This window comes from Neomonachus schauinslandi, chromosome 16 (assembly GCF_002201575.2).
Source record: "Neomonachus schauinslandi chromosome 16, ASM220157v2, whole genome shotgun sequence".
NCBI lineage: Eukaryota > Metazoa > Chordata > Mammalia > Carnivora > Phocidae > Neomonachus > Neomonachus schauinslandi.
Genome location: NC_058418.1, coordinates 55,110,906 through 55,137,408, shown reverse-complemented (window position 1 = coordinate 55,137,408; position 26,503 = coordinate 55,110,906). Strand labels below are relative to the sequence as shown.

Sequence of the window (26,503 nt, the reverse complement as noted above, 5' to 3'; positions counted from 1 at the left end):
GACACTTAATGACTGAGCCACCCAGACGCCCCTCAAGTCAGTGTTTTACTTGGTAAACATGTCTGAGACCATGCATCCCTGCTGCTAAGCACCATGGCGGACAGGGCTAGAAAGGTAACAGCTTTATTTTGAGCAGGGGGCAAAGACAAGGCAGCACTTTACAGCTACACTGGAACTAGATCCCGCATCTGATGCATCTATTTTTAAGCAAACTTATTTAACAGACTAGGAATGTACCAAGCTGACAGAGGGCAATAATGAACACATTTAGAATCCTGATTCCTGAACTTGTGGGATCTTGGTCAAGTACGTGCCACATTGTAGAGGAAGCCCCCTGATGATGACAGGTGATATCACAGCCTGTTCTGTGTTTCATCTGCAATAACCCAAGGGAAGGGAGGAACCCAGCTGAGTTCTGGGTATCTGGCAGGCCTGGGAAGCAGTCATATGAAATACCTGAAGGGCATGGGAAGACACGATAGCACAGGAGATCTCAATCAGGAAAATGCTAGGTATTTTTGCAAAGTGATTCCTAGTATTCCGATCCCCCAGGACATGATAATCATCTTTTCCTTTTCCAGCAGGTTGTCAGGCACTGGGAAGGAGGAAGGGGAGGGAGTCAGTGGCCAACCTCTTCCTTCAGCTAGAATAGAGATGGCAAATTCCCCTCTTCCTTCTTCCTGGCCCCCCCTTCCCCAATAGGGTCTCCCAAATGCCTTGTTGCTTAGAAACGCTCTGCCAACCACATCCACTTCCTGGGATTGTTCTCACTTGTGCCGTGACCACGAAGCATGGACACGATTACATTCAACAGGCGCCCCCAACTTTTATGACCTCTCCTTATGTCAGCGTTTAAGAGTAACGTGCATCACAAAATGAGACAGAACATTTTTGTCCTGTTCATAAGCTCTGGTTCCATCACCCCAAATCAGACACTCCGTTCTTGTTCATACCACATGTGGACTCAGGCCTGCCCAGCTGGCCATTCCTGGTCTTGCCATTTCTTTCTGGCCACAACCACACCCAATTCATTTTTTATATAGCATCTGAATGACCCTGAAAATCGTAAATCCAGTCCCCACCCCACACACATGCACCATGCTTGAAACATTGGACAGATTCTACTTACTGTCAGGATAAAATCCACAGTTTTCCATAGGGCTGCAGCAGACCCCACCTCATGTCCACCCTCCAGCTAAAACCCCTAACTCTTAGACCCATGAAACACAACGCTGCCTGTTGGAGGAGTCCCGTGTCCCCCAGGAATAGGCTGTTCCAGGGCTCCTGTGGGGGTCCTGGTGGCACATTCATGGTCACGACACTGTTACTTTCAATCAGGGGTTCTCAACCAGGGGCAGCTTTGTCTCCAAGAGACTTTGGCAATGTCTGGAGACCATCACTGGGGGACAGGGGTGCTGCTGACACCTGGTGAGTGGAGGCCAGACAGGCTGCCAAGCATCCTACATGCATCGGGCATGCAAAGAATGATGTGGTACAAAACCTCAGTAGTGCAGAGGGTGAGAAACCCCGTGTTAGACATGGAAACATTATTCTGTCTTGATGTCTTCCCAGGCCAGATCAGAGCCCACTCTATCCTCTCAGCATCCTGGACCTCTCCCTGATGGAACCTATACAATTGCCAGCAAGAGATTATCACTGAAATGCCGCTATCTGCGGACAGTGCGGCCACTCTGCAGGGTGGCAACCAGTGCCTGGGACTTGGAGAGTGCTCCACGAGCATTTCTCAATCATAGCAGAGGACACCAGTCGAAAGGCGCGCGCCCTCAGCTCCACTGAATGGATGACTGGATGCATGCTCTCAGCCACAAGCCTCAGTTTACCCTCACCCTAGTGTTGCCCAAGTCACAGCCCAGCTCCACTTGCCAGCACGTCACCTCGGGCAAGTGACAACCTGTCTGATCACAATTCCCTCATCTACAAAATGGGGATGATGATGATGCCTCCCTCATAGTGCTTTTGTAGAATCAAGCAAGCATGGGCACGTGGAGGGCTTGATGCAGTCTAGACCCACCTCCTTTCTGGGCTACACATTGGAGACGTACGCACTCACTTCTCTCATTCACTACAGTGGAGCTTAGGAAGGAGTTGTCTACACTCGCCTTCCCTACCTTCTGACCTCCCGTCTCCTTCCTAACCCACTTTGGCCAACCCCCTCCTGGGTTCCACGGCTGCTGGGGCATGGTGTGGACCAGAACACCATCAGTCAAGGCTCACTCTATCTCACTGTGGGGCTGTCAGTTTCAGAAAGCAGAGCCCTTGGATCCGGGGGTGAGCGCATGCCCCCCGAGCCCCACCTGCGTGCAGGGGACCTCTGCCCAGGACACTCACACGTGGCTGGCTCACTCCCTCTAGAACACACACTCATCCACGTCCATCTGGTAATTCACATAACATAAAATTAACCATCTTAAAGGGAACAATTCTGTGGCATTTAGTATAGTTCCAATGTTAGGCAGCCACCCCGTCCATCTAAGTTCCAAGACATTTTCATTCCCCCAAAAGGAGAGCTGGGGTGCACGATCGATTGGTCACTCCCCTCCACCTCCCCCAGCCCCTCGCTGCTGCCACCGATCTTCTCTCTGTCTCGAGGGATTTACCTATTCTGCATATTTCATATGAATAGAATCATACAATATGTGATCTTCTGTGCTCCCCGGGTGATATCCAAAGTGTTGTTTGCCCACGGCAAAGAGACCCACGTGGGCCTGCCAGGGCTGGTGATGATGTGGGGCCTTCCCAACCCCTAAGGAAATGGTCTGGAACCTATGGACTTAGAGCATTCTTAGGGTGTTTTCACTAAGCAAAGACGGCTCAGAGCTGACATTTAACCGAGGGGTGGCTTCCAGAGGAGCCACTAAGGGCAAGTATGACATTCGCTTAAAGATGAGTTGGCTGACAGAGTGAGCTGGGTGCTCACTGCGGGGCAGGTGCTCACGTGGCACCTTGCAGGGCAACCAGCCTACGCTGAGCCAGGAGCCAGGCTTTCTCTGCCTTCCCGTCTGGCTCAGGGGATTCAGTTCATTGCAAACACTTACTGAGTTAGACCCCAGTGATTGCTTCCCTGTTTAAAGGGCTTAGACATTGATTTCTTTAAGATATTTGTCCAAAACCTCCCCCGTGCCTCCATTTCTCCCTCTGGAAAGAGGGTTTCAATAGCAGAGACTCATAAGGTTCCGGGGGCTAATAGAAAACTGGACACAGAGCCCCAAGTGCAGCGTCTGGCCCCTGGGAAGCATAAGTGAACAGAAAGAATGGGAGCTTGCACAGGACACACATATACTAAAACATTACTCACTCTTTATCAGAAATGCAAACTCAACTGGGTATCTCTGCAAATCTGGTGACGCTGCGAAGGAACAAGCCGAGAGACACTCATGCCCCAGTTGGCAGTGTTGTGATAGGACACCTCATTCTAGAAAGGAGACATGCAGGGGTGCGATTCAGAGTGGGGGTGGGGCTCAGGCCTTGAAGAAGGTAGAGGAGTGAGTTCCCTGGGAGGGAAGAGGGGACCAGCTGGGCTCTGGAAGAAAAGGCAGGAAGGTGCCAAGCAGAGCAAATTGTCCATTTGGGGAACCCCAAGTGCCCTGAAGTACTGACAGAGTGAGGCTCTGACAGGTTTCAGAGGGAGGGAGGGAGGGAGCCAGAGTGGAAGTCAAGGGCCCAGGGAGCCACACAGCCCTGACTCTTCAAGAATTTCATAATGTGGGTGGATGCAGTCATTGGCATCAAGGCACTTGGGGAGGAACAATGTAAGGGTCACAGTAACCCAAGAACAATCAGGCAGCCAGGGTCATTAAGGAGGTGACATTTGAGAGGAGGGGCAAATGACCCAACTCAATGCAAATTCTTCCTTCTTTCCCAGACTTGTGCAACGGTCTCTCCTACGGCACATGTCTGTGAATTACCCGGTTATGCATTAGCCTGGTGGTTCTCAACGAGTGGTCCTCAGGCCAACATCACCTGAACATGTTAGAAAGGCAGATTCGCAGGCCCTACCCTGGATCTAATGGATCAGAAACTCTGGGCATGGATCCTGCAATCTGTGCTTTAAGAAGCTCTCCAGGGGACTGCACTGCACTCCAAAGTTGGAGAACCACTGGGGTCTTGTAAAAATACACTACTGTGGCCTATCCCCCAGGCCAACCAACTAAGGGGTGGCACTCAGCCAGCAGGAATCCTAAAAGCACCCCCCCCTTTTTGTTTTGGTGATTCTAATATGCAGCCAGAGCTGAGCTGAGGATGCCAAGCTGGGAGATGCACTCAAAGAGCAATTCTATACAGTCCTGGTCTTAAGGGGCCGCCATCTTGGAGAGAGAAGGCCAGGGCCGATGGACCACGCACCAGGCTGGGAGTGCTGGGCTGGGAGGGCTGTGGAGTCAGTTGAAGCAGGAAGAGTTCCTTCTGCTTCCTGGGGGGAGGGGGTGAGGACGAGACCTGAGGCAGCAGGGGCCCCTACGTCCCTCTAGAAGTTGGGCAGACAAGAGATGCCCAAGGAACAGGTGGCTAAGAACAGTTAACAGGTCACAATGAGGATAACATATCACAACCCCAGCAATAACATGTAATGCAATGATGCAGCAGATATAACAGCTAACATTTTGGTATCAGACAGCTTACACAGCATTTGACATCCACAATCTCATTAAATCATCCTTCAAGCCCTTTGAGGTGGGTGAACTTTTATTTATTTATTTATTATTTTTAAAGATTTTATTTATTTATTTGACAGAGAGAGACACAGCAAGAGAGGGAACACAAGCAGGGGGAGTGGGAGAGGGAGAAGCAGGCTTCCCGCTGAGCAGGGAGCCCGTTGTGGGGCTTGATCACAGGACCCTGGGATCATGACCTGAGCCGAGGGCGGACACTTACGACTGAGCCACCCAGGCGCCCCAAGGTGGGTGTACTTTTTTTTTTTTTTTTTTAAGATTTTATTTATTTGACAGAGAGAGACACAGCGAGAGAGGGAACACAAGCAGGGGGAGTGGGAGAGGGAGAAGCAGGCTTCCCATGGAGCAGGGAGCCCGATGTAGGGCTTGATCCCAGGACCCCGGGATCGTGACCTTAGCCGAAGGCACATGCTTAACGACTGAGCCACCCAGGTGCCCTGGCGGGTGCACTTTTAATCCTCATCCCACAGATGAAGAGATGGCTAAACTGGCCGCCTCCCGTACCAGCACTTTGTCACTGCGCCATAAAACACGAGAAAACATCTTGGCGGGAATTGTGCTGAGCAAAGGGCAGAAGGGAGAAAGCACATAGAGAAACACGACTTTCTGGAACCCGCAAAGGGAGTAGGGGTAGAGGCTGGTGGGAGCAGGGGAGAAGCTGAGCCTGAATGATGCCCCCCAAGAGACGTCCCTGTCCTGATCCCCGGAGCCTGTGACCATGTGACCTCACATAGAAAATGGGACTTTGCAGGTGTCCTGAAGGAGATCTTCAGCTGGGGAGGTGATCCTGGATGATCCAGGAGGGCCCCAGGTGCTCACAGGTCCTTGTAAGAGGGATGCAGGGGGTGGAAAGGAGATGTGAGGACAGGAGCAGGGGGTGGGGGGGCGACAGGATTCCCAGCACTGAAGGTGGAGGAAGGGCCACGAGGCAAGGAATGTGGGCCACCTTCAGAAGCTGGAAAAAGGCAAGGCAACAGATTCCTCCTGGAACCCCCGCAGAAGGATCGCAGCCCTGCCCACACCTCGATTTTATCCCAGTGAGACCCGTGTCAGACTTTTGACCTCCAGGACTGTGAGACAATGAACTTGTGTTGTTTTAAGCCACTTGTGTTGTTTGTGGTCATTTGTTAAAGCAGCCCAAAGACACTGACACACCAGCCACCATGGGCCCCACAAGGAACCCATGCTCCGAGCTCGCAGACTCCCTGTCCTCCCTACAGCCTGCACACCGCAGATCCACCTGCCCACCTCCAGCACCGGCCCTACAGCCTCTCGGGGGAGCGGCTGCTCAGATCGGTGTACACCCAAGTGCCCCGCACAGTGCTGCAAACAAAAGGTGCTCAAAAATGTTTGTGGGAGGGAGGGAGGCAAGGAGGGAAGAAGGGGCACACAGCGGAGCTGCCTGGAAGGTCTCCACACCCCCAGGTGCCGGGAGCCACGCCAGGACCAGGACGGGAGGGAGGGTTGCCAAGGACAAGAGCCTGGGCGGACGGCGAAGGGGGCAGCAGCTGTAACGTGGCCGAGCACACGTTACAGAACAGGTGCTCCCAACTCGACGGGCTTCCCCTCGGAAGCCGAGCAAATGCCCCACGCCACGGCCAGTGCAGCCGGCCCGAGTCCTCTGCTGAGTGTCCCCTCTTCAAACAAGCCCTTGTCGGTCCCCTCATCCACTCCCCAACCGCTCAAGGTGTGCAAGAACCCAGGCCTGGTACCACAGGAAAGCAGACATGGTCCTTGCCCTAAATCGAGGAATTACATAGGAAGTTGGTTTAAAAGAATAATCAGGACAATTAGGAAGAAGAGAAACCATAAAAGCACGAGAAGAAATCACGGACTATGTTTTTGTTTTGTTTTGTTTTAAATCTCAGCATAAAAAGGACTTTCTGAGCACAAGACAAAGGCAGAATGGGGATGTCTTCTGCAAGGTCCGAAGACAAACACCACGCTGGGGAAAGTACCTGCGGTTCCTAACACTGACGATGAATAATTCCGCGCACAAACCAAGTGCTCTGAATCATGAAGGAGCAAAAGACCACCAGCTCATGTTTTTACAAAAGGGACGCAGGATATTAACTTAGAGTTCCCAGAAAGGAGGCGATACCTTCGACATGTAAAAAGAGACTCCAACTCACTGAAAACCAGAGCGTGTCTGAAAATGGCCCGAGGGCGTCACCTGTCTCCTGGGGGAGATGCAAGTCTGGCACCTGGTGCCGGGGGACAGAGCTTTCAGAAAGCAATCGGGCAGTCTCGGGCTCTAAAACTGCCCAGTTCCAGCAATTTCTTTTTCCGACTTATTAACTGCAGTGCAGTACCTGTTCAAAGTCATCCATGGCAATCCTGTTCACAACAGCCAACTATTGGAAACCCCCATGTCCATGAAACACGGTGCTGCCATTAAAATCAGATGGTGAAAGCTTTTTATTTACCTGTATGGAAAATATTAAACATGTTGAAGTATGACCTACATACGGTCGTGTGCACAAATATTAAGTGTGCACCTTCTTGCATACGTGGACCCCTGAGGGACCCCCCACGCTGATGCAGGGGAGAACCTCTCTGGCACCCGGAAGGCTGCCCGTGCCCACTCTCCGTCGATGGCCCCTTGGAAGATGAGCCACATTTGGATTTCTAGCCACGTGGACTTACTCTGTTTTGGAACACCGCAGAAATGAATATAAATCATACATAGGTCCTCGTGTGTCTGTCTCCTCTTGCCCAGTGTTACCACAGCAAGATGCACCTGTGTTGCTCCATGAACAACAGGGATGAAAAACTGTAATCCATCCTCTCTTGTTGCTCTGTCATATTTCAAGAATTCCACTGATCCGATATGCCACAATTCACTCAACTATTTGCATGTGGTGGGGCATTTCGGTTGTGTCTGGTTTGGCCTATTACACATAACACGACTTCCACCGACAGTCGTGTGCAGGTCTGTAAGCAGGTACAAGCCCTCATTTCTCCCGGGTGGGATGCTGGGTCATCGGCACATGAGACTGGAGTGATGCTGGACACTGCCAGGCGGTTTTTCCAAGCAGTGGTCCCATTAACAAGAGAAGGGGCAAAGGTGCATGAGACTGTGAGTACTAAGTTAGCCTACAGATAATGAAAAGGGAAAGGAAACCAGGGTTGGTCGCCTTTGGGTCTGGGAAGTGGGTGGCTGGAAGACAGAGGCGGCCAGAGACTCCTAAGATACTCCCTTTTGCACCTTCTTGAATCTTGAGTCACCAGCCTGAATTGCTGATTCAAAGGGGGAAAGGCGGTACAGACCAAGCCTGGGGGGCAGAGCCCGTGCAGGAGGGGAGGGGGCTTCGTAGTGGAAGGAGTGCTAGAGAATCCAAGACCACGCAGGGGCTCAGGCAGGTGGGGCGGACAAGCCTCCTAGGATGCACAGAGCAAAGGGAGGCTCACATGGGGACTCTCACATGGGGAGGACTGAGGCAGGTAACCCAAGGGGCCTGCCCAGGACTCTTCAATGTTAAGGGGAAACAACCCTGAATGAGCAGACTGGGCAGAGGGAGGGCTGCTTGGCCCATGACTCACTGATCTGGGCTCTCTTCTACTTCCCCCAGCTGTCAGCTGTGTAGCACCCCCCAGGCCCTCGACTTCTCTGAGGCAGTCTTCTCCTCTGTAAGATGGGAATCATCATATCCCCACACCCTGGACTGCGGAGGCAGGGTTCTTAAATCCCAGCCTCAGGTCGACATGGGTGCCGGATGCGTTTTCCAGCCCCTGAAATTCTATCTAGGCAGTGTTTGCGATCTGTGTGTGGGGGATGGTGGTGTGACCCCTTGAGACACATGGCGCACGCATCTTTTGCGGGGATGGCCAGGGTGATCAGGGACCCGATGAGGAGACGCCCGAGCAAGGTGGTGGCCAATGTGACCGGGGGCCACCAGGAAGGGGAGGAGACGGGGTACATGCAGGGCAATTGTGCAATAAGTAAACATACCGCCACTCTCACTGGGGAAGGGAGTGACGGATCTAGAAAGAGCGGCACCAAACTGGTGGTATCCACTGGACTGGATGGAATCGATGCACATACATACATTTATACACACACAGAGCTATAAATGCGGATTTCACAGTGTACACACACACACACATACACACCGCACCCCCTGGGAGAGCCCAGCCGCCCCAACACCGCAGGAGCATGAGGACACCTGACATCAGAGCTTGATTTGTAATGACCATTCTTCTACCAAAAAGAGCCCAGAATCCGGGGAGAAATGACTGCTTCTGGGGTCGGGCAGGGAAACTATCCAATGAGCCCAGGCTTTCTTGTGATGCCAGGAAGCAGGGACGTGCTCAGAGAGCAATGGAAAGAACATCCAGAGGACAGAGCGGGCGCCCTGCAGAAGCTCCCATTCACGAGACCTGGGACATCAAAATAGAAACAGTGGTAACGAATGTTGGCACACTTCTTAAAACAGGAACTCATGAGTTCATGATAAGATGAATGAATGAATGAATGAGTGAGCGAGCATGCAGAGGGGCAGCTCTCCATCCTCCCAGAACACCAAGGAAGAAAGGAGCGAGAGAAGGAAATAGAAGATCAGCAAGTAATTGGTCCCGGCAGGGACCATCCACAGATGCTAGAACCAGAGAGAAAAGGTATGAGAAACAGGGTACTGACACAGCCTTCACAGGACTCTCTGTGAAATACTTACTAACTATGATGGGGAGGTCAGTAACTTTATGGAAGAGAAAGCTGACCAGGAGGAGTTGGGAGAACTCCACCATCCAGTACACGCTGGCTGACCCAGGTCCCAATTCCCGGGACAGCCTCGTGACCCCGGGCAAGCCGCGGCACTCCCCAAACCTCAGATTTCTGCAGGGCTTTTTGTAAGGATTCAAAATAACATGGTGCACCCATAGATGTTCACTGGAACATTCTTCTAAAAATTAAAAAAAAGGAAACTATCTAAATGCCCATCAGCAGGGGGTGGGTTACATAGAAACCCGTATGTAGCCACTGAAGAAGAATGTTCTCCATCTGTAAATACTGCAGGGGCATGGAAAGGCTGGAGGGGTTGCAGATGGTGTGCATAGTATGATTTTATGTCTGTTTGTTTTTTTTAAAGAGACACTACGTAATTGTATATAAATAATAATTACTGGGACGGGGGCTGCCCTAAATGCTTTACGCATACTGAATCATTCCCTTCCACGACGGATCTGGATCGCTGCAGTGAATACCCCATTGTACAGAAAACTAAGGAATTTGCTTGGGGCCTCACCCCTGGCAAGTGGCAGAATAGAATTTGCAGGCAGGTAGCCTGGGCTACGGGCGTCAGTGGTCAGGTGTCAGGGCTCCTACCCAGCCTCTCCGGAACTGCATAGCAAATGGGGCCAGGAACACCCAGGCAAACAGTCATCTGATTAAATACAAACAGTACCTCCCTCCACCCCCCACCGAGGAGGAGGAAAGTGGGAGCAAACAAGTGCCCGGTGGAGGAGGCATCTTCTATTGTGCACATTTTTATTGTGGCTTGTGGAAAAAAAAAAAAGTTTAGGAAGGAAAAAGAGGGAGGGAAGGAAAGAAAAATACGTATAGTTCCCGGTTCATAGAAGATAGTCAAAGAATAGCAACTACTATTAGTGTATTTCAATGATCAAGGAAGGCAAAACTATCACTCACATTTCAATGCTGGAATGTGGGGGAGGGAGGGACAGAGAGAGGGACAGCTGCCGGGAGGGGATTCCTGAAACAGGAGAATGAGAACTCTGCAGAATCCCCCTGGGCATCAGGTACCTCCCAGATCAGAGGAGGGAGGCCAGCTTGCCTTGGGGAAATCTGTAGTAGCTTGAATGCAAGTCTCCACTCTCCAAAGCCCTGCCACTGGAAGTCTCCCTGGATTGCACCCAGACTGCAGCAGTAAAGTCCCCACCACTCCCCCGTACACAGGCTGTGTCCAGCCCGACGTCTTACATGTGCTTTCCTTCATGGGGCTTATCTCAGTTTGTAATTCTACACATACTACTAAAATTATTTGAGAACTATGTGTCTATCCCACCAGACTGCAAGCTCCACAGTGTTTTGCTCACTATTTTGTCTCCAGCGCCCCCAAAACAGTCTGGCAAACAGGAGGATGCCTGTCCAAGGAATGGAGAAGCTAATTGGGTTGAGCAGTGGTTTTCAAACTCAAGCATCAGACCCACCCAAGGGCTTGTTAAGACCCAGACTGCTGGTACCAGACTGCATCTGGACAATAGCTGATTTACAGAAAGAATGGACAAAAGTAGGGGAGAGCCAGAAGTATAGTCTGTGTGGGGGGCTGAAAAGGGGGAAACCAAACAGTAAAAACTTGTTAGCATGTCTGACTACTGACTTCATGCCCAGGGACCCCCAGCAGGGCCAGCCCCATCGGTGTGCTCAGAAGGGTGTGTGCTTCATGGAATGCCCTGCTGTCGTCCTCTTGAAATTCTTGGTCATTTCCCCCACATTTTCCTTTTGCACTAGACCCCACACATGATGGAGCCGGTCCTGCCCCCACCACTGAGATCTTCTCTGGGCATGGGGCCACACGCTCGACCCAAGTCAGACAACAAGACATTGACAGATTCTTTCTTTTTTTTAGAGAGAGAGAGCATGAGCAGGGAGGGGGGAGTAGCAGACTCCCCGCCGAGCAGGGAGCCCGATGCAGGGCTTGATTCCAGGACCCTGGGATCACAACCAGAACCGAAGGCAGTTGCTCAACCAACTGAGCCACCAGGTGCCCCAAGACAGTGACAGATACTTAATAAAAATTGCTGTCACTTTTTGAACTAAGCATTGTACGAAGAGTTTTAATAAAAATTATCACTTTTTGGACGAGGCATATGCAAAGAGTTTTAAACAATTTGCATTTATTCTTTTTTAATTGCTACATTCACCGAAGGAAGGCATATTCATGAGCCAAGAAGTGTGCTGAGCATTTGCATACATTATATAATCTAATCGGCTCCACAGAAAGCCAGTGAAAGGCACTGGTGAGGAACCTAGAAGTCAGAAAGGGAATCCAATATTTTCACAGATTCTTACAACAAATGTCTCCACTTTCAGGCAAGGACATTTGAAATAAGCTTAATTTGCATTGCCATAAATAATGGACTCCAGGCTGGAACTCTGGGCTTCTGGTCCCAGTCGAAGCCCTAACCAAGATCTCCTGGTTGGGAATGGTCTCCCGGGTCAATATTCTTTCCCCCTACCCACAAGGACCCCCAAGCTCAGTCTTCCTGGAGAGGCAAAGAAAAGAGGTTCCTGAGGAGTACATGGTATAATCCTGGGGTCAGCTGTGAAATAACCAGATCAAATTAACATGGTGGTTTGGTTTCAATAGTTTGAAATATAAAGAATGATTATATGTAGGGGCGCCTGGGTGGCTCAGTCGTTAAGCGTCTGCCTTCGGCTCAGGTCATGATCCCAGGGTCCTGGGATCGAGCCCCGTATTGGGCTCCCTGCTCTGCAGGAAGCCTGCTTCTCCCTCTCCCTCTGCTGCTCCCCCTGCTTGTGTTCCCTCTCTCCCTGTCTCTCTCTATATCAAATAAATAAATAAAATCTTTAAAAAAAAAAAAAAAGGCATGATTATATGTAGTGCCTGCTTTTGTTCCAGATGATTCAAGTCTTCCTTTCCCCAGCAACTCCAGAATCATGAATCCTGAGCAATTCTTCCCCATTGTGTACTTGAGTTTCAATTTGGGCAAACATGTGCTTTGCTGGGCTCTGTTCCCTACCAATGGGAAGAAGAGTGGGAAGATGACGGAGCTTCAAGAACACAGTCCATCCATATCCTACCTAGGGACTTAGGGCGGATGGGTGAGGTTAATAACACAATTTCAAGAGCATCTGTAACCCCTATAGAAGATTATATATTTTCCCATTATGGCCCACAGGCTCTCCTCACCAATACCCTTCAAGATTCTATAAGGAACATAGTGCTGTGGGCCGAACTGTATCTCTCCAAAATTCATATGTTGAAGTCCTAACCCTTAGTACCTTAGACTGTGACTGTGTTTGGAGGTAAGCCCTTCAAAGAGGTGATTAAGTAAAAATGAAATCATTAAGATGGGCCTTAACCCAATATGACTGGCATCCTAGTAGGAAGAGAACATTTGGACACATACACATGGAGAGAAGACCACGTGAAGACAGAGAGAGAAGACAGCCATCTATGAGCCTTCTAGTTCCTTCCCCGGAGGAGCTCTGGGGTGTTAGGATCTGCCGCCCTTAACAACAAGGCTCATGACACTGGGATTTTGGGGCAGGATTTCTAAGATGGCATCTTTGGACATATTCTCAAGAGCCCACAGTTTTCTAAGAACTTCTGAACTTTGACTATGTGTCTCAACGATTACCCTAATTAATATAGACCTTCTGGGGGCCACTTTATCACAAAGCACTGTTATGTGTACATCTGTGACAATCACAGGACATCCTGCAGGGATGAAAGGTTCTCCATGGCTCAGAGAGGAAAAACTGGCAGGAGAATGGAACCATCACACAACACACAGTATTGACAAGTCAACTTGACAGTATCGAACCACTGAGTAGTGTAGTCACATTGCAAGTGGGATTTGACATGAATCCAGTCTGCAAACGTAGCTACTTGCCATAGCTGATGAGCATCAAGTGTGGTAATCAATACCAAGGGAAGAATATTTTCCCCACAATACCTGACACTCACCTTACCTTCAAGTTCACGAGCCAATTCTAGAGTTACCAAGTGACAGCCTTGAAAACTGACATTCACAGGTCGCTTGCTGTGCCTTGTACTTAAGGGCTGGTTATCCTAAACTAGCAAACTCTTGACATATTTAAATGCCATTTTGTACACATACATGTAATTAGACATTCTCAGCATAAGCATTATCAAAATCAAAATTCAAAAGGAGCCTAAATAAAGATTAGAATTCCAGAGTAATGAAAACAGTAAGAAAAAGATAACTATTGGGCAGATGATGCACCCGGCGTGCTTCTGCTTTTTATGTGACGGATCTCATGTAAGAAACTATTCCCTTCAACCATTGGCAGCCTCCACCCCCAACCAACCCTGCCTCTTGATTTTCATGCACTTGTATAATCCAAACCCCTACCCTGCCCCGAGCATGGGCTAGACCTAGACTCACTTCTTTTTTACTTAAGTAATCTCTACACCCAATGTGGAGCTCAAACTCATGACCCCAAAATCAAGAGTTGCATGTTCTATCGACTGAGCCAGTCAGGAGTCCCTAGACTCACTTATAATGAATAGAGCATGGCAGAAGTGATAAGATATCACTTCCAACACTGGGTTATAAAAAGCCTGTGGCTTCTAGGCTTTTATGGATGCTTTCTCAATCTCTCTTGGATCATTCACTCTTGGGGAAGCCAGCTGCTGAGCCATGAGGCAGCTCTGTAAACAGGCCCATGCAGTAAGGGTCCAAAGCCTGCAAACAACCACAGGAATGAGTTTGGAAGTAAATCCTTCCCTCTTCCACACCATGACCCTTCAGATGAGACAACAGCCGCAGGCAACAGCTGGACAACAACCTCATGAGAGACCAGATTCAGGAGCACCCAGCTGAGATGCACCCAGATTTCTGACCAACAGAAACTGAGAGATGATCATTTGTTGTTTGAAGCCACTGCACTTTGGAGTAATTTGTTACACAGCAATAGATAACCAATACAACCATTCAACATCAGTGGCTGAGTTTGAAAAAAATTACTAGTCATGTCAAAATTTAGTTTCTACATTTGTACTTTATGATTTTATTATAAACTTAGTTTGATTTTTTGAGTTGTGTTATCCATACACAGTTACATTTATTGCAAGTTTTGTTTATACTTTTTTAAGTCACCTTTTGATACAAATAACTTAAGACAACACTGGAAGGCTGCAATACATTGCTTCAAGAAGAAGTCCTATCTTGCTATATTTTGAGAAACACTAAGGATGTCTGTGTGTGTGTGTCTCATAAGTCCCTCCTGTGCCTGACCCTCCTGCAACCCAGGTGTGATCTCTTCAAAATGCAAATCGGATTGTGTCTGTTTTGTTTATTGCATTCCTAATGTTTGGCGCATCTGTGAATGAGCGAAATGACTGTCACGACCTGATTTAAACCCTCCAATAATTCCCTGTTGCTCTAGGGATAAAGCCCAAATTCTTCATGATGGCCGAGAGGCTTTTCATGGTTCACCTCTGCAACCTCCTCATCCTCACACCCACCCCTGTCCCTCACCCCCTCGGCCCAGAACCGCCATGACCTCTGTCCCTCTCCCAGCACACTCCTCCAGATCCTTGCCACTCTTAGGAATCTTAAATATCCATCGCCCTCCCAGCTGTTACACACCTGCCATTAAACAGTGCTCTGAAGTTTGGTCCCCATCTCTGCCACCAGGAGAGCAGGGAGAGTGTGCTTCTTCTATACCCCATCCCTGGTGTGCAGCACTGGCCCGACACACAGTAGATGGTCTGGGAATCTGGGCTGAATGAATGGGTGACCACTACATCAGTCTGTTGGAACCCCGTCTTCACCCTGGAGAGCCTCAGGAGGATGAATCAGTTCACCAACCAGGAAGGCAGCACAGGGTGGAGCCCAGCCAGACTTGGTCAAGAGATGGGAGCCCTGAGGGTCAAAGATAACTTCCCTGGAGTTGGGACCAAGTCATCGGGAAGCAGGAATTTCTGGTCCAACATTCTCCTCACCCACCATTCAGGTTAACACAGAGAAGGTTTTTTTCCAGTAGCTGAATTAAGAGGATCTCTCAAACCCCCTCCTTGTCGTGACACTGGAAATAATGGCAAGAACGAGGATCTTCAGAGCCATGACCACTAAGCTCAGATTCAGCCTCTGATGCCACTAACTGGGTCCTCCTTGGCCCCCCGTCTCGACCACATGTCCCCGCCTGGCCACTCTGCTTTCTTGTTCCCCATCATACCCCAGACCCTGGATCTCCGATTAAACATCTCTTGGTTTCTCTGTCATCTGTTGGCCTCCTCCACGAACTTCATTTTGTACACAGCTGTATCCTTAGCGCCTGGCCCCACCTGTGAGCCTCCATGTCCTCATCTATCATATGATTATAGTAATAAAACTGACCTCGGCACAGAGAGACCCAAAAGAAGACACAGCAAGTTCTCAGTAATAATTAGTATTAGAAATAAGGTGGCTGGGCAAAGTGGCGAGGGGGGGGGGGGGCGTTCAGAGGCTGCCCAGAACACTGCATACGACAAGTGCTTATAAGAGAGAGTTACAACTCTTGTAGAAATGATCACTGTGATCACACTTGGCTTCTTTTTCCATTTTTCTTGGCAAAAAAGGGTTCAAATGGGGGGAAGTAAGTTTGAGAGCAAAGGAGATTCAGGCTCTGAGCTGAGCTGGTGGGAAACAGGTCGCTTCCCCACCCCATCACACCCCCAGCTCCTGTCAGTGCAATCTCCTGGGTTTGTACCAGGAGCCTTCAGAGATAGGACATTTTGTTTCTCACCCAGTCTTTGCTACCGGCGACCTGGGTCACCAGTCTCCCCTCCACTCCCCACCGCCATGTCACCCATCACCCACCCTTCAGGGTGCTACCCAGAACATCCAGGTCCACGACCAGGTGGGTGAGGCCCCCCAGGTTGAAGACCTGTCATACCCTTGAGGACCCCTCACAAAAGATCTGGAGAAATGAAGTGCACTTTGGTGCAGAGGTCAAATTCACGCCAGCATCTCTAGTCATGTTACATCACCCTCATACCTGGGACACCTGGACATCCTATTAAATCTAATCATAACCAATTACACATCAGGAGTGTTGAGAAAATACCCAGCATGATGCAAAAACCAAAAGATAGGAAGAAAAAAATAGAAAAAGTAACGAAGAAAAGGCAACAGTATTGACAAACTGACTTCAAACTCGTTTAGCAGAACCCAGGGCGTGACACGTGGTCTCTAGAAATCGATCTCAGCAAAATAATCAAACTCCACATTCAATCCATGTTGAACCCACACGTCACTTCAGAAACAGAGATGATGTGAGAACGGCTAGTTACACAGCCCTGTGGTCCTACCGCCCTGGAGCCGGAATTCTCTTGCTAACCTTCATGTATAAAATACTATTTTTCTAATGCACAAATATTTAGGAATCATACCACCAAACCGTTTTGACTGTTGTCATTCTTTGGGAGGAAAATTAAATAGTTTAAATCAAGTTGTTTTTCCATCTGATCTTTTCCATTAAAAAGCAAATGTAAAAAAAAAAAAAAAAAGTAAATGTAACTGGGAGGTTTCCCTTCCCCAGTCAGATGGCCATGGCAAAGGCTGTATTCTCCTGAGCACACCCAAGGCACTATTTCAGGAATTTTATTTTTGAATGACTGATTAGGCTGAAAAGAAAAAAAGTGCAATGCCCCCGAGATGCTTCTGCGGGAATTCAGCGCTCTCTGCTCTCATATCCTGCGAGATGCAAAGCTTATACTCTTACAAAGCTATGGAGAAAGGCGCCGGGTCATCCACTGACCCTGGCTTCACCAAGTGGAAGGGCTTTTTTTGGACAGCTGTGTCAGTTCAGCCGCTGGGAAACCCCTCCTCTCCCCAACCCTCCCACAACCCAGCCTAATAATCCTGTTGATTTATCCTAGAGGGTCCTGTGGAGGTTTCAAAATTAACACACAAACCTGAGTGCTTTTCAAAACTGTGTTGGAGATGTAGGAAGCAAAGCTGGGAGGCCTGGCTGCTCTTTACCCGATTTCCACCATTATTACTACTATTACTGCTAAAACATTTTCCCCAGGTGTTGCTTTTGTTGTTTTTTACATCCCTTTGATTTTTTTTCCAATTCAAGTAACTTAAAAAAAAAAAAAAAAATCCATATAGCAGCCCGAGTGCGGGGACCTAGAAATTTAAATTCTCTGGAGTCAGAGAAACCCAGGTGAAGTTCCTAGCTGGGTCGTTTGCTAGCTGGGTGCGTTTTAAGGGACTCGTGTAACCTCTCTCTGCCTCAGTATCAAATCCACAAAATGGGCTGTCCTAAGAGACTTAAATGGCGCGAGCCCGGCTCAGGGCAGAAATGGGAGCTGGCGTTGCTCCAAAGTCGGTTTCTTTCCAGAGCCAGGGGGCAGGGGTACGAGTTGCCGGAGCGCAGCACGCGGACGGGGTCCCGGGGGAGGGTGGGCTGCGGTGGGGCGGAGAGTCAAATCGCACGGCCCGCGCCCGGTCGCCCAGACTCACCAAAATTTCCAACTCGCTCCTCTCCAGGGGCTCGTACAGGTGGCCCGCGCCCGAGAAGGCGAGTTTCTGCAGGAACTGAGAGAAGCGTCTTTCGACCATGATGACCAGGCGGAGCCCCCTCGCTCAGCCTCCCGTCCGCCGGCGGCCGCCCCTGCCCGCGTCCCTCGGTCCCTGGCGTGGCCGGGACTGGCTGCGCGCGCCCAAACCTCCAGGGCCAGGCCGGGGTTACCAGGTAGCCGCCTACCTGCCCGCCGCAGGTGGGGCCCCGCCCTCGGGGCGGAGCGGCGCGCCCGGCTGCACCCGGCGCACCTGGCCCGGCCCCGGGAGCTAGCCGTGGGCTTAGCGCCGGCGCCTGAGAGCTCGGGCTGTTTCCCAATCTTGCCAGATCCTAAGAATCACCTGGAGCGAGGGATGGGGTGGAGGTGGGCCCGCGAACGCTTGTTGAAAATGCGGATTCCCGGACGTCGCCTTACCCTGTGTCACTGGGTCTGGAGCTGGCCGGGGAGCTGGACTGTAATGAGCGCCCGGTGGTTCTGGGGGGGTGGGGGGGGGGGGGGGGGGAGGCGGAGGGCGGTCAGTCCTAAGGCCCTGGGAGCCCCGCGGACCGGAGCTGAGTCAGATTCCTACCAATGCTGTGCGGCTCGGGACGAGCCACGTGGCCCCTTTGAGCCTCGGTTCCTTGTCTGTAATTGAAGAAGGCTAAGATCTCACCCTCAGGGAGAGCCCTGGGAGTGCATCCCAGGATGGGGAGGAGAGCTTGAGGACCCCACTGCCTTTGGGATCCGTGTGGGTCTTGGATGATCTCTAAGCAGATCCTTTGCAGAATGGGCTCCTGCACTTGCTAATCATGGGACCTGGGGCAGGCGTCTCACATTTTCCGAGCCTTAATTTACCGATCTGTAAAATGCCCACCGTGTTAGCACTTCCTTCATAGTGAAATGGAGGGTATGTTGGTGGTATCATCATCATCATAGGGAAGTTGCTGGACTCCACTGGCTCCCAGAGTAGATGCGTGAATGTGCCTCCAAGTGGATGTCCTGAAACTGTGAGGAACTTTGGCTCCAGGTGGCACTGGAATCCATAACAAGACCCACCACTTAGGAGGGAGGTGGCTTTGGGGAAGGCTGTGCCCCTCCCCTGTGCCTCAGTTTCCTTATCTATAGAGTGGGCTTCTTAACTATAAGAACTATAGAACATGACATGGGCGTTTGTCCATTAAATTGTGCTGCCCTTTTTGAGCAAATATATGCCACCTCTACCTCAACTCCCCACCGCGTGTCTACCTCACCTCCATTCAATCCGACAGGCTCTTCTGGTGGCCCTTCTTGTTTCTCCTGCATCTTGTCCCTTGACTGCAAGAAAACAGGCCACCAGCGTCATGCTGCCTGGCTCCACCAATTTCAACAAAGGCCTAGGAATAATAGAAAAAGCAAAATTCTGGCACGAGTTGGTCCAGCTTTGAATCTCAGGCTTGTTCCTTCCAAATGCAGGGCCTTGGGCAACTTTCTTCACCTCTCTCCACCTCAGTTTACTCATCCACAAAATGGGGATGGCACTACCTACCCCTGAGTAGGGTCCCAGCGGGAAACAGGTGGCACCTTCAACCTGAGTGATTTGGGGAGAGTTTGATAACCATACTATGTACAAAAGTGTGGGCAGGGTGCCAAGAAACATGAAGGGATTGTGCAGCTGCCCAAGAGTAGCAACAGTGAGAAATTGCTACCATCCAAGGCTTGGAAGGCAAGAGGAGGGAGCAGTTACCCAGAGAAGGTAGCTGTATGGAGCTGAGAACTGCAGTGAAGGGAAACGGAATGGAAGCCACAGACGCAGACTCCTGGGTTGAGAATCCGAAGGAGAAGGCAGGAGGGTGGAGAGAGGGTCTGGGGGAGCAAAGGGGAGAATACAGGGAACCAACCACACGGTCCTGTAATGTTTGCATAGGTAGAGTTCCTAATAGTACTATCTAGTCCCTGACACAGTAGGTCCTCAGGAAATTTTATTACTAATATAAAAGATACATGGGAACTCAGCGCACTTATTTCTCAGTCCTTTTCAACTGGCATTCCGAGATTTTGAGATAGTATTGGATCCAGGGAAGAAGAATGCCTTGTTGGCATAGAACTTCATATTCTCCTAAGGGTGTCAATCAGGCGTGGTTTCTCCAGGCAGTGCAGCCTCCATGAGCAGGGAGTGATGTGTTGGCCAGGTGCCTTTCCCTTTAAGCCCAACCTTTGGCATCCCATCGCAGTGGTCTCTGCTCCAGCTCAGAGATGTCAAGGCTAGAATTTGTGGATCAGGTTTAAGAACACCTAGAGCATTCAGGAAGGAAACTCTGGGTAGATGATATTGTGGAAGACCTGGACCTGTTGGCATGAAAAACAAAAATGGAGTGGACCACAGAGAAAGCAGTTAAAGTTATGTGACTGGGAGCAGCTGAATGGGTACCTTTAGGCTTAAGCTTATTTGATTTTCGTTTTTGTGGCATTGTGATCAGCCTGCATACCTGTCTGCTAATTCTCTTAACGTGTTGAGACTTTGTCTGGTTTTTATACAATTTTTGTAAATATTTCAATGGCACTAGAAAAGTTGTATTCTTTGTAAGGGTATTGGTAAGCTGCACTCTTCTTTGCAAATCAGTTCTGTGTCTATTCATCCTAACTTTCTAGTGACATTGTTCATGTCCTTACTTTTGACTACTTGATCTGACATAGGAAGAAAATGAAGAGTTTAAAATTTCCCAGTCTAATTGCTTTCCTGTCCATTTGTTTCCTTGTATGTCTGAAGTTCTGCTTTTTGTATTATGCTTCCCTGTTGTTTAGTGCATATAATTTACCTGCTCATGATGACTCTTGTAATTGTTTAATGCCTCCTGTATCTCATTAAAACATATGCCTTAAATTCCACTTTGTAGAATTACTATTGCCAGTGTTTCTTCTCCATGGTTTAAGTCTGCATGATCTAAACTTGGTGTCTTATTTTTATCTGTTTTGTTTCATTTCCCCCTAGAATGTAAGCTCTGTGAGAGCAGGGGACTATTACATCTTCATCACTGTGTGTCTGCTTAGTGTCTACCATGGTAGATGAAGTTCCTGCAACATGTTAAATGCCCCCCAAATATTTATTTGGTGTGTGTCTCTCTCTCATAAACTGTAGCTCTTGAAATTTATTCTTAATCTGAAATTATTTGCTTTATAATGTGGAAATGTATTGTGTCTACATTGTTATAGTTGTTACCATTAGACTGACTTCCATCATCCTCTTTCATGTTTTATTTCCATGCCATTTTGAGGCAAGCACTCTGCTATTTGCTGTCATCTTTTACTTTGATTTCAGAATAAACATCCCGCTGAAAATTCTATCAGGAATCTGAAAGCATTTCAGAAATAGAGACAAATAATTATATAATCTGTTTTAATTTCTTTTTACAGTGTAAAGGAGTTTTTTCATTTTCCTTTTTCTTTTTCTAACCTTTGCTTTTTTTCATACTCTTAGTAATTTAATCTGATTACATAAACCTTATTTTTTTTCTTTTTGTTGTTGTTGTATATTCTCCACTTTCCCCCAGAATCACACCTCCTCTTTATATTTGTTTTTGAACATCCATTCTTTTTTTTTTTTTTTAAGATTTTATTTATTCATTTGAGACACAGAGATAGAGAGAGAGCATGAGCAGGGACAGAGGGAGAGGGGGAGGGAGAAGCAGGCTCCCCGCTGAGCCAGGAGCCCGATATGGGACTCGATCCCAGGACCCTGGGATCATGACCTGAGCCGAAGGCAGATGCTTAACCATCTGAGCCACCCAGGCGCCCTGAACATCCATTCTTAGCTCTGTCACTTTGTTTGGATTCCATGATCATCACCACTGACTTCAAGATTGTTTCCTTCAAGAGTTTTCTTACTGCCTTTAGCTGGCCAAATTCTAGAGTCCACTCTGAAGGAATCAAGTCAGGCAAGATGGTTTGCTGGGAAACTTTCTGAATTTGTGGCTCTGACAGTGATGCCCATGCTTTGGCCTGTATTGAGAGTCAAGGGCAGGACTCAGCCAAAAGCATCCAGCCTTTCCTGAAATATCTGCTCTGGGCATCTTGAACAATGAGGTCACACTCTTCAACTCTCATTCACTATATGAAAGTGGTGTCATTTCATTTCCATAAATTATCTCCCAACAATACACCCTATTGGAAAGATGTGATGCAATCCCAAGGCACCTGAAATTTATTTGGTAATGAACTTCACTCATAAATTATAAGGTTGGCATTTTGAAGGCATCCTTTTCCGAAAGGGTACACCATACAAAGGGTATTGTGTGGCGTGTGTGTGCATGTGGGTGTGCATTTAATTTTAAGAATTAGTTTTAAGTTATGGCTCTTTATGCAAATCCTCAATTCTGTTTGTTTTTTTAATGGTCATGCACACAGGCAATAATACAATCATTTTATAGATGAAGAAATTGGAATTTTAGGGAGGGAAAGTTACTTTCATTCATTCAGCAAATAGTTTTAAGCGCCTGTTATGTGGCCATGGACCCCTGAACACAAAAGATTATTCCCACACTTTTGTATTTTCTCTCCTAGTAGGTGTGATAGGCTGCAAATAAATTGATGTGTAACGTAGTGTCAGGTAATGGCTACCCCAAAGACATAAGTCACATCCTAACCCACAGAAACTGTGATTGTAGCCTTGTTTGGAAAAACAATCTTTGAAGACATCATTAAGAATCTCAAGATTAACTGGATGTGCCGTAAGTCCAATGACTGGTGTCCTTCCTTATAAGAGACAGAAGAGGAGGGGGCGCCTAGCTGGCTCAGTCCGTGGAGAGTACAACTCTTGATCTTGGGGTCATGAGTTTGAGCCCCACTTTGGGTGTAGAGATTACGTTAAAATAACGTTTTAAAAATCTTAAAAAAGAGAGAGAGAAGAGGAAAGACACAGACACAGGGAGCAGGCCACATGAAGATGGGGGCGAGGTGGAAGGGACGTAGCTATAAGCCAAAGAACATCTGGGGCCACCAGAAGCTGGAAGAGGTAAGGAAGGATTCACCCCTTGAGTCTTTGGAGGGAGAATGGCCCTGCCCACACCTCAGTTTGAGAAGATCAATTTCTGTCGTGTGAAGTGCACCAAAACTATGGTCACACACACACACACACACACACACACACACACACACGGCCAATTTCTGGGCATTGTTCAGGTCACACTCTCCTTGTTACTTCTTCCATAGTCATTTGCCAAAATGAGGGGGAATGTTGGCTGAGTACTTCCTACAGCTGCGGGCATTTCTGGGCTTCCACGGGACTTCATTTAAGAGGAGGGAGCAGGCACAGCCCTGTGGATCAGGGCACCAGGTACTAAATGAGTGTGCCTTGGGACGTGCTTAATCCCAAGAGGTAAATACATAGCACAGATGCCACAGCTCCTCCTCTTACACACCCACGGTGGACATTGCCACTCACTCACGGGGTGACACCTCCCCGTTGGCTGGGACAGGCCTAGGAACTCTTGTCCTTATCACTTTCCTTACCTACAGTTGTTCGGACCTGGCACATGAATAAAGCTATTTACCACAAGATTTCTGGAAGAGGAAGGAATGATCTCAGGCAGTGGGAGTCATGGAACCTTCTAGAAGGTTCCATATGCATGGTATGGCTGAAAGAGAAGATTCCTGTGCATCAAGTCCATCATTTACACTAGGGTTCGCTCTTCATGTTGTATATTCTGTGGGTTTGACAAATGTGGAATGTCATGGATCCACCATCATAGTATCATACAGATGGTTTCACTGCCCTAAAAACTCCCCTGTGCTCCGCCTTCCCTCACCCCAAACTGCTCTCAACAACTGATCCTTTCACCATCTCTATAGTTTTGCTTTTTCGGACTGTCTTATAGTTGGAAATTTGACTCTCCTTCAAAATCTACTCTCCTTTAAAAAATTCAAGAGCAGGACGCCTGGGTGGCTCAGTTGGTTAAGTGGCCGACTCTTGATTTTGGCTCAAGTCATGATCTTGGTGTCGTGCAATTGAGCCAGGCATGGGGCTCCGTGCTCAGCATGGAGTCTGCTTGAGATTCTCTCTCCCTCTCCCCCTCCCCCTGCTCTCTCTCTCTCTCAAATAAATAAATCTTAAAAAAAAATTCAGAAGTATTCAGACCCATCACCCAGAGTCAGAGAATTTCAGTCCGAGGCAAAAATGCCCAACGCCTTCCATATCTCCACTCACCAGCTTCTGCTCCCCATGGTCACTTGGAGGTGACCACCCATGTTTGGCTGGGATGGTCCCAGCTCTAGCACTGATAGCCCTGGCATCCTGGAAAAGCCTTCAATCCCAGCACGGTTAGCTTTCCTCCCCCACCCCTGTGTTGTTCTGAGACTCTTACCTGCTCCTGCTGCCCCATTTTCCTGAGTTAAAGTCTGGACTCTTACACACCACAGCAGGGCCACCAAGCCCTGGCCCCTGGCTCTCTCCCCACCTCCCCAGGCAGGCCCTTCTCCTGAGCCCCAGGAACAGGCACCTCCCCGGCAGCCTCTGCCGAGAAGAACACTACCTGGAACACTCTCCAGCAGCCACCTCACTCCAAACCCTCGCCCTAGGTTTTAACTGACTGGCTTCTCCTGAGAGGCCCCTCTGGATCTCTGGACCAGGTGAGATGGGAAGTCGGGGCATCCCTACCCTCCCTGCGGATCCTACAAACTCACAGCACATTATTACATTTATGAGTTTCAAAGAAGGTGCAGAGCACAAACAGCCCAGATACAAGGACAGAATGTGGCAGATCCTTGCAATGGAATAGTATTCGGCCATAAAAAAGGCAAGAAGTACTGATCATGCTTCAATGTGGACAAACCAGGAAAATGTGCTGAGCGAAAGGAGCTAGACCCAAAAGGCCATGCACTGTAGACTCCAACCCTATGAAACATCCCAAATGGGCAAATCCATAGAGACAGAGAGATTAGTGGTTGCCAGGGGCTGGGAAGAAGGGGAAATCTGGAGATAATAGAGTTTCTTTTTTGGGGTGATAATATTCTGGAATAAAGTAGAGGGGATGGTCACCAGACTTTGTGAATATATAAACTCACTGATTTGCGCACATTAACGGTAGAAATGGTGAATTTGATGTTACATGAATTTTATCTCAATAAAGATGTATATTAAAAGGAGACCCTGTATATGTATTTACTGAATGGAAAATGAATGAGTTTATATGTAGTTAAACTGGGAAACCTGATCGGAAGTTAAATGAACAATTTCTATTGGTTTTTTGATATGATAAAAAGAGTTCAAAGTTCCCAGTGACTCCCTTTGAAAACTCCTAGGGCCCCAGGGTTCCCAAGCAAGGTGTGGCCTGAAGGTGGGGGGGCGGCGGTTTGTGGAGAGTTCTTAGTGAAGTAGCTGTTGGAATGGGGCAGAAACTTCCTTTCCCTGGTTTGGTGCAGTCTGGCCTGGGCTCACTCCCTGAGGGTGAGAACTTCAGGAGGGTCTTGGAATCCCTCCTAGCCAGGGAACAGAGAGGTGATGGTCTTCCTACTCCCATTCTGGCTCCCCCTGAACTCAGTCTTTTGTGCAACATTCTCAGTGATCTGAGGGTGCCCTTCCCCTACCCAAGCCCTGCTAGCCTTGGCTTAGCAGGGCAGCACTCACCCCAGAAGTGAAGCTTGCTTACTGTGGCTCTTTGCATGAAGGATTTTATTTTGGCATATGCTGTGCCAGAAATCGGTGTTAATGTCCCGGGCCCAGGGAGAGCCCTGAGGATTGTTTGGGCAGTTTCCCAGGACCCTCCCAAAGGATCGGGATCCAGTTGCTCACAGGGGTGCCTATGTGGAGCACACACCCTTGATCAGCTTTCCCTGTCTCTTCTTTCCACTCCCCAACTTCTGTTTCCTGTGGGGTCACCTCCAGAAACGTTGGGACCTCACCCCTAGGCTCTGGGAGCCCTCACAAGAACATCGGATTTCTCATACTGGCTTCTGCCAGCAACCCCCGGTTGCACCCTGCCTCCTGGCTCTCGGGGTCCCTCCCCAGACCTGCTCTCCCCCCAGCTACCCACAGGGACTCCTCTTTCTTCCACCGAGGCTCAGGCTTGAGCCCCTCCCCAGAAAGCACGCCCCCAGCACCTGATTAAAGTGTTCTTCACATTGTCCTGCTGCCTGTTCGCTTTGTAATAGTTCATTGAGCACTTTGTGTACTTTTCTCTAGGTAAATTTTGCTTCAGTAAAAAATTCTATTAAAATTCAAACAAAAGCAGATGAAACCTTAACGAGAAACAAGATACTGACACAGTCTTACAGCATGTCCCCGCAAGCTCCTTATTAAATACAGAGGGAAACCAGTCCCGTTACAGGGGAGGAAGCTGGCCGACCTCACCTTAACCGAGGGACCAGCGATGGCAGACGACACGGCGCGACCCCGGGTATGATGCTCCATGGAAAGTGCACTCGCTTATGGGTGTTCCTGCTGAAATGCTTAACGTGAATCCTATCGTGTGGAAATATCACACCCAGGATGATGGGGATCCAAGGAAAAAACTGACTTGGACTCTTCAAAAATGTCAGTGTCGGGGAAAGACAAGGAAAGGCCATGGGATGCTCCAGATCAAAGGACACTAAGGAGTTATAACAATCAACGTCACTGTGATTCTGGAT

At 48.9% G+C, this 26,503-nt stretch overlaps 1 protein-coding gene across 1 annotated transcript in view; it reads right to left on the bottom strand.

Moving 5' to 3' along the window:
• Window positions 1–17,976, bottom strand: part of ATP2C2 (ATPase secretory pathway Ca2+ transporting 2) — a 63,365-nt gene extending 45,389 nt beyond the window's left edge. The window contains exon 1 of the mRNA XM_021705693.2: window positions 17,868–17,976. Within this exon, the coding sequence (XP_021561368.1) occupies window positions 17,868–17,966 (99 nt within the window). The 5' untranslated portion in view covers window positions 17,967–17,976. The remainder of the gene's footprint in view (window positions 1–17,867) is intronic.
• Window positions 17,977–26,503: the final 8,527 nt, after the last annotated feature.